The sequence below is a fragment of the Pelophylax lessonae genome (genome assembly GCF_965119305.1).
Source record: "Pelophylax lessonae genome assembly, chromosome: 8".
Classification (NCBI taxonomy): Eukaryota; Metazoa; Chordata; class Amphibia; order Anura; family Ranidae; genus Pelophylax; species Pelophylax lessonae.
The window spans coordinates 62,066,160-62,084,073 of record NC_138775.1 but is presented as its reverse complement, the minus strand read 5'-3'; the positions used below and the strand labels follow the sequence as shown (position 1 = coordinate 62,084,073).

General features: G+C 44.7%; 1 protein-coding gene across 1 annotated transcript in view; it reads right to left on the bottom strand.

The window, feature by feature from the left end:
* The window catches only part of DNAH12 (dynein axonemal heavy chain 12), a 210,165-nt gene that overhangs the window by 161,633 nt on the left and 30,618 nt on the right, over nt 1-17,914 (bottom strand). Inside the window, exons 8-10 of the mRNA XM_082264952.1 lie at nt 12,843-13,038; nt 10,150-10,338; nt 7,883-8,039 (exon numbers count right to left, since the gene is read on the bottom strand). Coding sequence (XP_082121078.1) covers nt 7,883-8,039; nt 10,150-10,338; nt 12,843-13,038 — 542 coding nt within the window. The remainder of the gene's footprint in view (nt 1-7,882; nt 8,040-10,149; nt 10,339-12,842; nt 13,039-17,914) is intronic.

Here is a 17,914-nt window from a genome sequence, read left to right as displayed (position 1 = left end):
CAGGGAAACTCATAAGGCAAGGAAGGAAGAGTGTAGGGGTCTGATCTAGAACCAAAGAACTAGAGGACGTTTAGACAAGGTAACTGTGAAAGTTAATGTAAGTCTTGGGTAGAGAGGGCAGGAGGTCGGGAACCCAGAAGAAGAGGAAACCAGGTAAGGGAAGTAGAAAGCATGGGGGTACAAAGAAAAAAAAAAAGAAAAAAAATAAAGATTTGGGGATGGGAGATCAAAAAAGGAAAGTGCGGCCTTATTTAATAACCATTTGCCGATCAGTCACTTACCTGGTACGGTATTGGTCTTCAAGTGGTTGTATCAGGATGATGGCAGGCATCATCCCAGTACTGTTTTTTAGAGATGGTGGTCGGCTCTCTTGTAATAGCAATCAGAGCAGCTAATTAGCCACTTCATTGCTATTACAAGCAGCGAGAGGGGACATCCCCTCTCTCACTGCCTTCCGCAGCTTGCTCGGGCTCTCCTGTCCCACCTGGAGTCCTGAGCTACCAGCCAGCACATCCGCCAGCTGGCTGGACAGCCACACAAACCGAGGATCGGCTTTGATCAGCTGTTTGGTATAGTAACCCAGAAGCGATGACATGACATTACTTCAAATTTACCCGAATGTCTGCGGCGCCATTTAAAAAAAATGAAAAGCATTTAAAATCACCGAACCAGTGTTTTCAGTGCTTTTAAGGGCAGAGGTGGAATTTGGGGTTCTATAGACCCCGGATCCCTCCATAAAGAGTACCTGTCACGTGCATATTGCTGTCACAAGGATGTTTACGTACCTTGTAGACAGCAATAAAAGTGATAAAAAAAAAAATTTAAGCAGCATGCGTGACAGGTACTCTTTATGGAGGGATCCGGGGTCTATAGAACCCCAAATTCCACATGCAAACAGCGAACGTTACACCCATGTGAGGTATCACCGCAAACATCAGATCATGGGCACTAATTCTAGCACCAGACCTCCTCTGTAAATCTAAAGTGGTAACCTGTAAAGGCTTTTAAAGCGTCACCTGTGAATAGTAAAATCTATGAAGTTGCCACTGCACGGGCGTGTGCAATTTTAAATTGTGACATGTTTGCTATCTATTTGGTACTCAGCGTAATATCATCTTTTATATTTTACAAAAAAAGTGGGTTATGTATTGTGTTTTGTTGCATTAAAATTCAAAAAAGGGTATTTTCTCAAAAAATTTAGCTTGAAAAAACGCTGCGCAAATATTGTGAGAAATAACAAATTGTAAATACCACCAATTTATTCTCTAGGGCCTCTGCTTTAACATATATAATATATAATATAATTTTTGAGGGTCCTAAGTAGTTTTCTATTAAAAAAAAAAAAAAAACTGATTGTTACATGTAAACAAAAGGTGCATGAAAAAGCCTGGTCCTTAAAGTGATACTAAAGTCTTTTTTTTTTAATCTAAAAATACCAAACATGTTATACTTACCTGCTCTGTGCATTGATTTTGCACAGAGCAGCCCAGATCCTTCTCTTCTCGGGTCCCTCGCCCGCACTCCTGGCCCCTCCCTCCTGCCCCCACAACAAGCAGCTTGCTATGGGGGAATCCGAGCCAAACTGATGCCCCGTGTGTCCATTCAGACACAGAGCCGTGGCTCGGCCCTGCCCCCTCACTCTTTTCATTGGATCTCTGAGTTTGATTGACAGCAACTGGAGCCAATGGCAACCCTCTGCTGTCTCAGCCAATAAGGAGGGAGAGTCCCAGGCAGCCGATACTCTCGTGCAACAACACTGGATCGAGATGGGCTCAGGAAAGTATTAGGGGGGCGGGAGGTGCTACTGCACACAGAAGGTGTTTTATCTTCATGCACAGAATGCATGAAGATAAAAAATCTTCTGACTTTAGAACCATTTTAAGTAATGGAAAGATCAGCAATGATTATTGGGGTGTTTCCTGGACAGCAGTGTCAAGTTTACAGGGACAGTCAACCAGGTTGTTAGAAAGAGAAATATCAATACATTGTGGTATGATTTGGGTAATCAGTTGCCAAAAGGGGGAGAAGCACTGGGAATCCCCCCCCCAAAAAAAAATGTGTAGTAGGGTGCCATATGGGCATTGCAATACCAACATAGGTCACCCTGTTTTGGCAAAAGTTTAGTGAGGACAGATGCCATCCTATACCTTTGGGTCATGTTCTTGTAAGTGATCTCCTGGTATTCACTACAAATCGAGCCTTTGTGAGCAAAAGAATAAGATCCTATAATTCTGACGGTCTATAAATGTAGTCTGCACATCCATATGCCACTTGTAAAGGTTATGTCAGGTCTAGATGGAAGCATATGATTACTAATAGTCGACAGAAGAGAGAGATGGTTTGTCTAACCAAGACCCTGACAATTCCTCAAATGACGTTAGGAGTCTGAAGAACAGGTGAGGTTTGGGCAGGGAGTGCAAAAAAATGCAGTAGTTGTTGCTGTTTCTATTTACATAGCACAAGAATAATGGGATCAAAATAAAAGGTAGAAGTTGTTTTACATTCGTTAGAGACCAGGAATTTAGAGGACCTCACAACTCCCTAATCCAGCCAAGAAGAATTTAACTGTAAGCCCCGGAACAACCTCTGGGTGCCATATAATGGGCGTCACAGGGGAAGGGTGACACCGCAAGTTAAACAGTCAATGAAAATGCCGCCTGTGCATGAATGTGGTAGCCTGGTACAAGTATTGGAGATAAATTCATATCACAGGGATACACTTCAAGCTTTCCTACCCTTTAGGACTGGGGATGTCCTGAAGGGCGCACCAGCATACTGCATTATCCCACAAAAACACTTTATTAAAGAATAGTCATAAAATGCACTCACAAACGTATAAATAAAAAAACACTCATTGAGCTACTCAACTTAAGTCATGGCCATGATGTGTTCTGCCCACCAGACTTCTATTCAGAGTACTTGTTTTTATGTTGTTTAAAATAACATGTTCGGTTTTCTTGATTCACACAAGTTAGTTATATGCAGAGCGCAGGCGCTCTCTACTGTTCTTTTTTGGTATAGCTTCAGTTGTTCTGCATTATTACATATTGTAAACTCATAGAATGTATTAAATAAAGTTGTTAGGAACTAGAGCATTCTGGGTAGGATTTCTACAGGAAGTGAATCAGCCACCATTTAAAGAAGATACAGCAGGGCAGCAAGACATGTTTTCTCAATCTCTCGTTATCACCCCTGAGAGAGCTAAAAAGTGAGTTCTCTCATACTGTATTTTAGAGCATTGTTTCTTTATTGTATGCAATTTTGTACTGATTTATGTTTGTTTTTTCAATTTGTAGTTTCACCTGGCTTGTTCTAATAAATCTGAGATTAAAGAAATATGGTATATGAAGTTTATGGAGCAGGAAGGTTTAGCTCTCCTAGAGAGAAAACACAGTCAGTGTTGCCAAATGTCATTGCCAGTAAATGCCAGTGACAGAAAAAGGTTGCCAGTAAAAAATATGGCTGTGATGCTCGGATAGTGACGACCCGTTTATTGGGGGCGCAGGGGCGCCGCCCCCCCCCACCCATGCATCCGGCCCCCTAATCTACATGCAGGGCGCCGGACGCATGGATTCCAATAGGGTTTTTTTTTAAACACCTGATTAGAGCCAGAGGCTCTAATAGGCTTCAAAAAAGGGTGGGCTTGGGGCGCAGAGCACTACGCCCTGAGCCCACCCAGTTGGGTGACAGTAGCGAATGAATATTCGCTAATGCCACACTGATTCTCCTCCCGGCCAACCTGGGACCTGTTTCCCGATTGGCTTAAAAGGAGAAGGCATGCTATTGACAGTGGCGGAGCCAGAGGGCTAGCTGGGGTGTCAATTGCCACCCCAGACAAAGACCTTGCCACCCCTGTTGCCACCCCGCTCGCTGAAACATTACACTCTGCTGCACAGCGCAGCGGACAGCCCACAAAGTCTCAGCCCGGTCCGTGCAGCTCAGCTGCAGGCTGATAAATGGACATTCTGTCTGAGAGTCGGGTGTACTGTAAACTATCGGCAGTACACCGGCCGATCTGCTGACCCAGTACAGTGATGGGGGAGGAGCTGCAATTCTGATTGGTTGTGATGCTGAATCTGAATGAGAATGGATGTCACAGGAGACACGTGGAGCAGAGAGGGAGCCGAGAGAGACAGCAATGCAGGGGGATCAGAGTGCACAGTGACAGCAAGTAAGTGTCACTGAATCTATTCCCCACCACCACTGCTGATTTAATCCATCCCTAGCACTGACACCCATCCAATCCATCCCCCCAGCCCTGACACTCACCCCCCCCCTCCCTAGCCCTGACACCCATCCAATCCATCCCCCCAGCCCTGACACTCACCCCCCCCCCTCCCTAGCCCTGACACCCATCCCATCCATCCCCCCCCAGCCCTGACACTCACCCCCCTCCCTAGCCCTGACACCCAGCCCTGACACTCACCCCCCACTCCCTAGCCCTGACACCCATCCCATCCATCCCCCCAGCCCTGACACTCACCCCCCCCTCCCTAGCCCTCACACCCATCCCATCCATCCCCCCCAGCCCTGACACTCACCCCCCCCTCCCTAGCCCTCACACCCATCCCATCCATCCCCCCCAGCCCTGACACTCACCCCCCCCTCCCTAGCCCTGACACCCATCCCATCCACCCCCCCCCCAGCCCTGACACTCACCCCCCCTCCCTAGCCCTGACACCTATCCCATCCATCCCCCCCAGCCCTGACACTCACCCCCCCCCCCTCCCTAGCCCTGACACCCATCCCATCCATCCCCCTAGCTCTGACACCCATCCCATCCATCCCCCTAGCCCTGACACTCATCCCACCCATTCCCCCAGCCCTGACACTCATCCCACCCCTCCCTAGCCCTGACACTCATCCCAACCACCCCCCCCCCCCCTAGCCCTGACACTCATCCCACCCATCCCATCCCCCCAGCCCTGATACTCATCCCATCCATCCCTAGCCCTGACACTCATCACATCCATCCCCAGCCCTGACACTCATCCCATCTGTCCCCAGCCCTGTCACTCATCCCAACCCCTCTCCCCAGCCCTGACACTCATCCCATCCATCCCTAGCCCTGACACTCATCACCCTCCCCCCCCAGCACTGACGCTCATCCCCCTTCCCCACCAGCACTGTCACAATTGCATGCTCCAGGATTCCCATACAGCCACCTGCACACCTGATTAGGAGGGGGTGACATATAAAGGAACCAATTTTCTAACAGCTAAAAGGCTGCAGGTGGAAAATAAAGGGGGTCTATTCCTCTATATGCCACCCCTCCTATCCACCACCTGCTGCCCCAAGCTCTTGTGCCCGCAAACCGCAAAAAAAATGTAAAAAAATAAAATTGTGAAAAAATAAATAAACTGGTAAAAAATAAAATAACTAAAATAAAAAAAATGACACCAGTCGCTGAACTACCAGGGTCCCAAAAGTTGCACTTGTGACCGGGCCCTAGCATTTTGCCAACGGCTGGGGGTCAGGGGGGCCCTTTATGGTGTCTTGCACCCGGGCCCAGAAGGTTCTAGTTACGCCTCTGACTCATTGGCTGTGCTGAACGATAGAGCGTGGGCGCCTCGCGCCTGCAGCTAGTTCTCCTGACTGTGACTGAGCGGTGAGCAGCAGCGGCGCCGTGAGCAGCTGCACAGCTAACCAATCACGCGTGCCTGCACACCTGATTGGTTCGCTGTGCCGCTACTCACGACGTGATTGGTTCGCTGTGCCGCGCTCACCGCTCGGTCATGAAGAGAACTAGCTGCGGGCCGGGCAGACAAAGACTGAACATGTGGGATGGATGTGTCTGTGTCAGGCTGTGTTCTTCTTCTACCTTAGGACGGTAAGTCTCTCTGGTCTCTTTATTGAAGGGGACATGGCATGCTGGTTACTACATTTATGGGGGAGTACGCTGGTCACTACATTTATGGGGGAGTACGCTGGTCACTACATTGATGGGAGGGTACGCTGGTCACTACATTGATGGGGGGCATGCTGGTCACTACAAAAGGTAGGCAAGAGACTACTACTGTAGTACTGTCTGACTGTACTAGTGACTGAGTAGTGAGAAGTCTGTAAAGGAAAGGGGATCTATGTTATGGGGAACCTGCCCTTGCCCAATGCCTGGTCTGCTGACTGTATGGGGGACCTCACCTCACCCTGGCCTGCTGTAAGGGGGGATGTATATGGGGGACCTCACCTCACCCTGGCCTGCTGTAAGGGGGGATGTATATGGGGGACCTCACCTCACCCTGGCCTGCTGTAAGGGGGGATCTATATGGGGGACCTCACCTCACCCTGGCCTGCTGTAAGGGGGAATCTATATGGGGGTCCTCACCCTGGCCTGCTGTAAGGGGGGATCTATATGGGGGACCTCGCCTCACCCTGGCCTGCTGTAAGGGGTTTCTATATGGGGGACCAGGTCCCCCATATAGATCTCCCCCCTTACAGCAGGCCAGGGTGAGGCGAGGTCCCCCATATAGATCCCCCCTTACAGCAGGCCAGGGTGAGGACCTCCATATAGATCCCCCTTACAGCAGGCCAGGGTGAGTTGAGGTCCCGTCCCCCATATTGATCTCCCCCTTTACAGTAGGCTAGGGTGAGGTCCCCTGACCTCACCTCACCCTGGCTTGCTGTAGGGGGAATCTATATGGGGGACGGGACCTCACCTTACCCTGGCCTACTGTACGGGGGAGGTCTATATGGGGGACGTGTTGCTGCTACACTTTTCATTGGTTAAGCTGACACGCATCTCCTTCGTGCTCCAAACGGCTCCAAAACAAAACATAACGCGGCAGCACACACAGGAAACATATTTTTAGTGTAATTAAACACTTTGTATATTGACCCCCCAAAATAATACCTTGCCACCCCTTTGCCACCCCTGTTTTTAAAGTCTAGCTCCGCCACTGGCTATTGACTAACAAGGGGGAGTAGACGACCGCCAAGAAGGGACATGAAGGAGCCTGAGAGATGCAATGGTGCAGGCTGGAGTGATATGGGGGGGCAGGTCCGTCTGCCGCTCCCCCCCCCCCCGACTGATGGAGCACCAGCAGCCACTGTGAGCCACAAAAGCTGTCCAAGACCATCCAGGACATCCAGTGTGTTCAGGGGGTGCCAGCGGAGGGGTGTGTGTCTAGCAGAGGCGGTGCCTTAAAGTGTCGTGTGATTTCATGGTGCAAGGGAGCCGTGTGCGGGTCTGCAGGACGGGAGCAAGGCAAACCCCGAGCAGGACTGTCAGTGCTGTTTGGACTGGAGAGGACTGAAGGGACCACCTGGCGTAGAGAGAGACTGTCATTGTGACTCAGGAGAGGACATGTCATGAGGGTGAGATGGCATCATCGTCTGTGCTGCTGCACACTGCTGTCAGTGTCACTGTGAGAGTCAATTCCATGTGTGTGACACTCATTCTATTTTCTTGCCCTCCTGAGTTTTGTCCCTGAGCTACTCACTTACTATATAAAAAATTAAAATATGTTTTTTGCCTTAATAGCTACCCTAAATCTCATTGCTAATTGGATATTGTTCTTGTTTGTAGCATAAATACTGACATTTGCACTTAAAATTGTAATTTTGTAATGCCAGTAAAAACTTGGCTGTGCCAGTAAATTTTGGATGTCGTGTCAGTAAATTTCAATCTGATAGGTTGGCAACACTGAACACAGTGCACTCCAGAATACAGGGGGACCCTTCATTTTCCATATGTTTATCTCTTGTAGTGATTCTTCAAGTTGTTACATTTTCATTTTTAAACTAAATTTTCTAATTAAAGCTATATTTACTAATTAAATGAAAACTTTATATCAATTAAATAAAAATGTAAAATATGTCTGGAGTTCTGTTTAAACTACCTGACTTTGCTTACTGCTGTCTACCAGTCAGGTTTATTGCTTACCATATGTCTGGAAATGGATCATGGGTTCCTTTAAATTGTGACTTATTGCTTCTTTCAGCTTAAGAACAGCAGAATTGATGATGTAGTCCGATAGCTTGGCCTCAATAATCTGAACTGTATTGCTGCCAGACAGCCACGACTGAACTGTCTGAACATTCTGATAAAAAAAGAACAGTCTTAATCAATGTATGGTAATCAGTCTTTCAGCAGCACAGACAAACAGGTTTAAAAGAACTTAGATAGTCAAGCCAAACAGATGATATTTTACCTATATATTAAAGACAGGTTTAAAGTTTAAAGCTGGACTCCAGGCAAACTGCTAAGTTTACTGTGAAAATACATACATGTTTTACCAGCAAAGGGATTTGGAATTATCTCCAGCAAGTATTGAAATTTAGGGAGTCCTGCAACACAGTCTGTTTAGTGACCTCATTTTTTTTCTATTGCTGTTAAGCAATACAGTCTGGTCACCCCCTGCCTACACCCTCTACCAGGCTGCAAAGGAATAGCAGAAACCTCATAAGGGCATCACTTCCCTCTCCTTTTGTTGGCAGAGGTCTTCTTGGCCCATGTGCATGTATCAGATCCTAATTGGCTCAGACTACAACCAGTTCTACTCTACATGGTATTATAAGAAGCAGATAACAGGCACTTACATTCATTTCATTTACAAATACGAGGTGTGACAATTTATTTCTGGAATGCACTATAAAAAAGGTTTTTCCATTTGTCAGACCAGAGTTCCGAGCTTTCCCTCCAAACAGGTTCCCGTAACCTTTGCAGAATTTCCAAGTAACAATGATGATTGTCTGTTGTAACATGTTCTATAAACACATAGTAAACTACCGTATCCTCTTATGATAAAAAAACACACCAGCATGAGCGTACGAGGGTTCATACTCTGTCTACATTTGCATCCGTCCTTTGTGTTTTTGGCTGCCCACTTCTTGCATCATTGTGGACATCTTCCTGCCCCTCCTTAAACCGTGTATCCTATTCAAAAACACTGTTCAACATAAGCCTGTTGTAACACAGCTAAACTTTCACCCGCGCTTTTGTCAATTTTGATTTTCAAAATTTTATATAAATCAGCTTCTCCAGATTGCCATCACTCATTTTCCACTAACTGCGCAACGCATACACGTGTTATTTAGTCTACTTATTCCTTAAAGCGGAGTTCCAGCCACCTGTCAAAAAAATAAAAGTCAGCAGCTACAAAAAGTGTAGCTGCTGACTTTTAAAAAACAGCCACTCACCTGTTCCATGGTCCAGCGGTGCACTCGGCCCAGCTGTCTTCATCCTCTGTGCTCCCTCCGCGGCGCCAGCATCTTCACAATAGGCATCCGGCTGTGACAGCTTGCGGCTTCGCATGTGCGCATTGTGAATGGTGGATGCAGTCTTCTGGGACCTGTCAGTGTCCCAGAAGATGGCAGGAGGGAGGAAGGAAGGAGAACTTCCGTTGCAGAGCGCCGCGGCTCCCAGAATGGAAGTGGGAGCAGGTACCTGTCATAAATGGTACCAATTGTGAAAAGTGCCAATTGTGCAAGAGGAGCGGGGACGAGTCCTTAAAGTGGAGCTTCCCCTTTTGGGTGGAGTTCTGCTTTAAAGAGTGAGTCAACTGTTCTGCGACCAAGGTGAGTGCAAATTAAAATATGTCAGGCTCAAGTGTGAATATCTATATGACCCACCACCATAGTGCTACACTGTGGGTATTCCGGGAATTAAATTGTTACACCTCGCTCACATAATGACTTTTAATGCATACATAACTTCATGAATTGATGTTGTATCATCTGCCTTGAGTTCAGCTTTAAGGCTTGGTTCAGACCTTAGGGGATTTGCAGAGGTACTTAGCGGGTTTACATATTTGCGCAGGCACTGCAGCCCATTCATTTGAATGGGCTGCTTTGCCTGCATTTTCTGCAAAAAAAAGGTGGCTGCACCTTTTGAAAAATGCGACCGCGCTGCATGTTCAGAAGCGTGGGGGTGCCATTAGGCCTGCGCGTCTCTGTAGAACAGCACATTTTGGCTGCAGCGGATTGCGGGTGCAGGAACGGCCACCCACCTAAATGTGAACCTAGGGTAGGGAGACACATTGGAAGTGGTGGTTCTCACCACGTACAAAGCAGGAGGGAAGAGAGGGAGAGGAGATAAGGTAAGTATAAGGGTGTCAGGAGATGCCCTTGGCAGGAACACTGACACTCTGCTGGGCACAAGCAAGTTGACAATGTCTCTTTAAAGGACAGCTTTAAAAAATATACTGATACCTGCAAGGTCTTTGAGACTCTGGTCACAATAAACAAAATGGCTTCTTCTAAGTCCTGGAAGCTGGGATAAAAATCCATTCTCTCGTCATCAAACGTAAGTTGCATTTTGAAAAGTGGTAAATACTGTGTATCTTCAGGCTCAAACAATTTCACAAAAGCATCTACTGTCCTCTGTAAGAGGTCTCTAATCTACAAATAAAAAAGAGCATAGTTAGATTGAGCTAAACATAGGATATATATGAACTGTAATTTCTGTCCTCTGCTGATAGAAACAACTATTTTTTCCCATATGCCTATTGCCATTGCAGACTGTTGCTCCAGCCATGACACAGTAGGGAAAGGGTCAGGAGGCATTGGATTGTACAACCCCACAAAACAACCATACAAGACTGAAAGAAGGGAGCAGTTGTAGGGGGTGACAACTTTAATGGGGAAACATCATTAGTTCTGTGTCCCCAGAAATATATATAATGAAGAGGTAACCTTTCTTTGTAATTTTGCAATACAGACACATGTAATCCACTCATGCTACAACATCATCACGTGGGATCAGTCAGTAAATCCAACTTCGCAGGGCTGGATTTTAGCTACGTGCCCCACTAGGTCCCTTTTATTGTGACACCTTCACTAACCCCTTGATTCCTGGCCACACTGCACATGCACAAGAAATCCTAAAACTATAGTTTCGCAGTCAAAAACAGGCAGGCTCTTTCTTGCAGAATTGATATGCATTATCTCTTCTGAAATAAAATACACCTACCTGCTTGCTCACTCTCTTCTCTGTCATGTGAACTGAGCTGTGCATGTGCAGCTCAGCCTACATCGCTGGCATGGTGCCAGCATGCTGGGATCATTGACTCCTGTGCATACGCTGGACTGACGTCATCCCATGCAGCCAATGAAGGTGGCCGAAGACCGGCACCCAGTGAAGATGCCAGTACCGGCAAAGGATGAGGACCATTGAAGTAAAGGTAAGTTTAGCTCCAATTTATAAGATAATTATCTTGGTGTGGCATCAGCTGAAAAGCCTTCTATCATGGTGGATGGTTAGTAAAACAAAATGGTTGATTCTGCCAAATTTGTTTGTAGACTTACAAAAGAAAGAATAACCAACTGAGACTTTCAACCCCCTCACTCTCCCTCCTCTGTCTGACTTCCTCTTAAGCAAAGTGTTAGCAAGAACACAGATAAGTGCAAAACCGCAAATGTCAACAGCTTTGAAATAGAAAATTACAGGAAGTAGCTGCATAGAGAGAAGTATGTTTTTGCCTAGACAAAGGGAAATTTTATATCTATATCTTTTTGTATCTGCACTTGTGACACAACTGTTGATATATAAGTGATGTACACACCTATTTTGAGAACTTAGCAAGCGAGTGTGAGCCGGGCTAGGTTCACTTCGCTAGCGAATAAAAAGGTTTGTTTTCCTAGAAGTCTACTTCTGAAAATTCCATCTTTGGTTTCCAAACGACTGATTGTTGCTACAGTGGCCTACATTTACCCCATAATATTTTGCCTGATCTATATATATATTATACTTAAAGTGATTGTAAAGTCTTGTTTTTTTTTTTTTTAAATACCAAACATGTTATACTTACCTCCTCTGTTTAGTTGGTTTTGCACAGAGCAGCCTGGATCCTCCTCTTCTCGGGTCTCTTGTTTCTGCTCCTGGCCCCCTCCCTCCCATCAAGTGCCCCCACAGCAAGCAGCTTGCTATGGGGGCACCCGAGCTGAGCTGCAGTTCTGTGTGTCCATTCGAAAACGGTCCCACCCCTCTCTCTCCTGATTGGCTAACTGACTTTAATTGACAGCCGCGGGAGCCAATGGTGCCGTGGATGTGTCTCAACCAATCAGGAGAGAGAGTCCCGGACGGCCGAGGGACTTGTGGACATCACTGAAGAGAAGGGGTTCAGGTGAGTATTAGGGGGTGCTGGGGTGGCTCCTACACACAGAAGGTTTTTTATCTTAATGCATAGAATGCATAAAGAAAGAAAGCCTTCTTACTTTACAACTCCTTTAAATATGTTCTATAAATTATTTTGCTGAGAAGAGGAAGTGAAAGAGCAAAGGTTATACAAGCTGAAGTTACCATTGCAGCCACACAGTTTTCGGTTTACCAAAGTTACATCTGGGAAAATGTGCTAAGAATAAAAGCATTGCACAAATGCTTATCACTAGCTCAGGTGTGTTAGGATCCTAGTCCCAATCCACCTGAGCAATCCCGCCAGGAAGCGGTTACTGCACACAGCCAATCATAGGCAGTGAGGGATTTCCCGGCCCGCAGCTGCACATACACACACCCTGACTAGGCTGCTTATGACTGGGGGCGTGCAGTGACAGCTTCCTGGCAGGATTGCTCAGGTCAGTTAGGACTAGGATCCGAACACGCCTGAGCCCATCCCTACTTATTACACTGCTGAATATGAGTATATACTGTAGCTTTTAAAAAATGTTCCTGTTCAAAGAAGGGGTTAGAGCAGTGATGGCGAACCTTGGCACCACAGATGTTTTGGAACTATATTTCCCATGATGCTCATCTTCACCGCACGAGTGCATGAGCAGCATGGGAAATGTGATTCCAAAACATCTGGGGTGCCAAGGTTCGCCATCAATGGGTTAGAGCAATGGGCATTCCCCACTTTGTTTTGCTTTGATACAAATGCTACTGTTATGTGTTTTGTAACTATACTCACCTGATTGGACATAAGGATGGAGACAGAGCTGTAGAAGGAGTCTATTTTGTCAGGTTTAATGAGCTGCAAGGCTTCTTTACTGGTAAAGAGATTGATAACTTTGGGGTACCAGGTGTTCATTAACTTCTCTTCTGTCTTTGCGCAAGCTAGGGAGACACTATTCTTCAGTGATTCGCATTCAACAGGCCCCTTCGATCTGCCAGGACACATGAAAAATTCATTAAATTAGTAATATTGCCTGGGATTTAGCTCAGTTTAAACCACTTCTGGACTGAGCCCATTTCTGACACAAGTTAAAATAATTTTTTTCTGCTAGAAAATTACTTAGAGTCCACAAACATTATATATATATTTTTTAGCAAAGACTCTGGAGAATAAAATGGCAGTCGTTGCAATATTTTTTGTCATGCGGTATTTGCGCAGCGGCCTTTCAAACGCCATTTTTTGGGGAAAAAATACATTTCACTGTATTTTAAAAAACTAAACAATAAAGTTAGCCCATTTTTTTCCTATATTGTGAAAGATGATGTCACGCCAAGTAAATAGATACCTAACATGTCACAGATTAAAATTGCGCACACCAGCAGAATGGTGACAAACTACGGTCAATAAAAATCTACATAGGCGATGCTTTCAAAATTTTTAGCGTTTACCAGTTTAGAGTTACAGAGTAGCTCTTTTTTTAAATTATTGCTCTTGCTCTGGCAATTGCGGTGATATCTCACAAGTGTGGTTTGAACAGCAATTTAATTTGCGGGCGCGACTACCGTATACGTTTTCTCACGGTGACGGGGGCTCTTTAAAAAAAAAAAAAATTCCTATTTATTTTATTTAGTTTTTAATTTTAGCACAGGTTTTAAAAAAAAAAATCTGCTGATCACTTTTATTGCTGTCACAAGCAATGTAAACATCCCTTGTGACAGAAATAGGCAGTGACAGGTACTCTGTATGAAGGGATCGGGGGTCTAAATGACCCTAGACCCCTCCACTGCACTTGAATGTATTCAAAATGCCAAAAACTGCATTTTTTAATACTGTCACTTTTCAAATTTGGCGCCTTTTGCCAATGAGTAACCCAGACATGACGTCATGGGCGCTGCTTCCAGGTTACATCATCGGAGACCCGATCTAAGCCGAATCCGGCTTTGTTCAGAACTCCAACCAGCCGTCGGACGTGACGGCTGGTTGCTCAGGTCTCCCGGTGGGGCAGAGCCACGGAAGGCGGCGGGAGGGGGGGTGTCCCCTCCTGCTCGCTGGGGTAAAGACCGAGCGGCTCCCGAGCCTCATCGGCCATTACCACTTGAAATCCGACCGCCGGCTCTAAAAAATAGTACTGGGATGATGCCTCTAGCTGTAGGCATCACTCCGGTACAACCACTTCTTGCAGCCAAAATAGACCTACGTAGATTTGTGGGAAGTAGTTAGGGCTCGGTTCACACCTGCATTTTTTAATGCTTTTTGAAGAAACGCACTACAGTCCATTTAACACGGTCACCTATGGGACACGTTCACATCTATGTATTTTTGGAAAGGGTCAGGGACTTTTTTAAAAGCAAAAGTGTGTTTTTGGTTCAATAGACTTCAATGGAGAAGCTGCAGAAAAGCATGTAGTACATTATACCATGATTAGCTTTTTTTTTAATCCACCCAACAACAAATTAGCTAAAAAAAAAAAAAAAAAGCAAAACGCAAAATGCATAAAAAAAGTGTGAAAAATGCGTCAAAAACGTGTGTGCAAAAATGCAAAATGCACTGCAAAAAGCACTGCAGAAACAGATCAAAAGCAAACTGCATAGGTGTGAACCGACCCATAGGGCTTGTTTACACTTCCAGTGGCCCTCTGAAGAGTGATCTGCAGTGGATGGCTTTTCAGAGGGCATTTAACAGGCATTGAAATCCCCTCCTCATTGCCTGTTTTAACCCCTAAAACTTGTACGACCGTGCCACAACCACTTGCAAAGCATTGCGCCTCCAGCAGCATGTCTATACCCCCCTACGGCAGCTTGAGGGGTGATGAAAACATGACAACTCAATGTTTTTACCGCCCCAAACCAAAAGTGTAAACTAGGCTTTAAAAGTATTAGAATAAATGAAAAAAGTTCATATGTGAGTATAGTGTATGTAAATCAACAAAGACCATGAAATGGATTGCAAGCTCAGTGGTTGGGAGAAAACAATTTTTTTATTACTGTAGTCTCGTAAAGCCAACCTTCTACTTTATGGCTCATTCATACAGGCAGGAGAAAGCCCATGCACGCGTTGTGTGTGAGCAGTCACAGCCAGAATGGCGCTGCTGCTGTTCACATGCAATTACTCCTCCATCTTGTTACATGGGATTAGAGCCTCAGCACTGGAGGCAGATAGTTTGCAATCAGAGCTGGTAGTACCGAACACTCTATCAGTTCAGTGCAGTTCAGTAACGCTGAGCCTGGTAAAACCAAATGTGCAATGTTACTGAACTCCCCACCTGACCACACATCTGTCCCTGACACGCAGTGTTAATTTCAATGACTAAAATATTTTTGTTGACTAAATTAACACTATTTTAGTCAACTAAAATATGACTAAAACTAAAACAATTCAGATGACTAAAATACAACTAAAACTAAAATCGCATTTTAGTCATGAGACTAAAATACGACTAAAACTAAAATGACATCTTAGTCAAAAGACTATGATTAAAACTGAATTGAAAATTTACATCAAAATTAACACTACTCCTACTGCTGGCCATTTCTAAATCGGCAGCACAATTCCATCCAGAGCCTGTAATAATGGCACAATAAAGTTTAAACATGTATTGGGTAGCCCCCTCCTAGGTAGGTAGGTGCTAGGCAAATGCATCTATCGCTCCTTCTGCTTATCAGGGGAGCCTGATCTATTAGGTTGCCTGTTGCATGTCTCCAGGTGTGATTCACTGGGTCTGAGGGAGTGTCCCCACTGTATCCAATGAGGGAGCTTGTTGGACAGTGGAGGAAACCCAGCCAGTGACACATTGGCTTTTGTGGGAGTCCCAGTGGGAGGGCATTCTTGCAATGCATCCTGGGATTGCCCATAAGGGCTGGGGGGACATGTGACAGGGCGTCTTTGACGGGAAGCAGAGTCCCAAGAGGAGGCTGATGGCTGTTTCTCCTCCTGTTGAGTATGAGGAAGGTGGTTTCAGGCAGTCGGCCTATTGAACCAGGTGTGGAGCTGAGCTGCAGAGGATCCAGTGAAGCTGACGGTGGAGCTGCTGGCAGAATCTCTCGGGAAAAACAGTGTCCGTGAGTACCGGGAGATTTGCCGAAGGATCTGCCCAGGAAGGGGGACCCTTCCAATGGAGTCGGAAGATCAGGGAGCCAGCTCACACAGAGAGTTACAGTAAAGGGGGTGCCGTGTAGAGAACCCTGAAGAATAGGGACAAAAGGGGTACCAGGAAGAGCCCTGGAGAGTGCTCTGCAATACAGTACAGCTTATCTAAATACTTCTTCACTGTATAGTTAAGGTGAAGCAGCGGCCTTGCCACATTCAATTATTCAGCAGTCCCAGCAAATCGTGCATAGTTATTCAAGTTGGAGTATCCCCCTCATCCCTTCTCCTATCCAAGTTCTCAAATAAAGCCATAAAAAAACAAAACTCCTAGTTTTCTGACTAAGCCAAAGCACTTTGAAAATGCTTAACTGTGATGTTGTTGCTATGGGTAACCCAGGGGAACCCGTAACCAGCAGCTCCCATGGGAGTAGTACTACAATTGCACTACCGCTTAAACATACGTATGGGGCATCTACTAAACTGCTAAAAGAGAAAAAGAAAAAGGCTTTTCTGATATTTTTATAAATATTTTAATGCTGGTAATATATTCAGGTAATTTGTGCAATGACATTACAGCCAATAGAGTTTACAGGTTTTTTTTGCATTTTAAAGTTGCACTTCTGTTTGTCTAAAGGCAATATTTTTGTTTGTTTATTAAACCTGTTTTTTTTTTTTTTTTTATAAAGACGTTGTATATCACAATGGCTAAATCTGTGTCTGTAGAGCCTGTTAAAAAATTATTACCAGAAATAATAACATATTAGATTTTTACTCCAGGAGTATATAATTAGCTTGGAAATCCTAGAGAAATGTTTAAATAATGCATTACAATTTACCTAAACCCATTCGATTTGTTGTTGGCTAAAATTATGAGATTTTAGTTGAATAATCTGTACTGGAGATTTTAGTAGACTAAAATATGACTAAAACCATATTTGTCATGAGTCATGAGAGCACATCCATCCAAGTGTGGTCAGTTTTCTGACTGTGCAGGGAGAACAGCCTACCTGTTTTCCGATTCTAAGACTTCTGCTAATACCCCCCCCCCTTCCTTTCTACAGCCATTCACAGGGAAGAACAGTGCACTCGACCTCTACCTCTCTATGCGCCTTACGCAGCTGAGAACAGAGAATATGTAAAAATCTAACAGAGAATATGTAAATATCTAAAAAAAAAATAAAAAAAAAAGAATCTGCCAAAGAGAGACTTATTGGATCTTTGTCCTGGACACACTTTCCCCTAGTGGATTAAAGGAAGAATTAGATGTTAGCATGATCATATAGCATTCTTGTTTCTGACTATATTAACCATCATCTACCCTTTTTGCTGCTTTTTCTCAGGATGACATATGTTTACAACCTGATATTCAACATCACATCCCGATCACTATTAAACTACCGCAAATAAATCAATTTTTATTATTTACAGGCATAACTCTTCTAGTCTGCGGTGGTCTTTTTTATACCACAATAGTAAGTACCTATATAGCATATAGGTATTTTATACATACATGGAATGTTGACCTTGTTTTGGATCCATTTACTTATCAGTTTATTTATTTATTTTTGTTTATTTTCATTTTTATTTATTTGAAATGACTTACATGATAAATATGTATGCCTTATATCTGCGATTAACGTTTTAAAGAATTCCTTATGTGGATAGTTCTTTATCATGTTTTTAATCAATGTATCTTATATGAAATTTTAATACCTCCTATGAATTGATTGTTTTCTTATAATACATAGTGTTCCTTATTATGATAAAATTTGTATGTAATA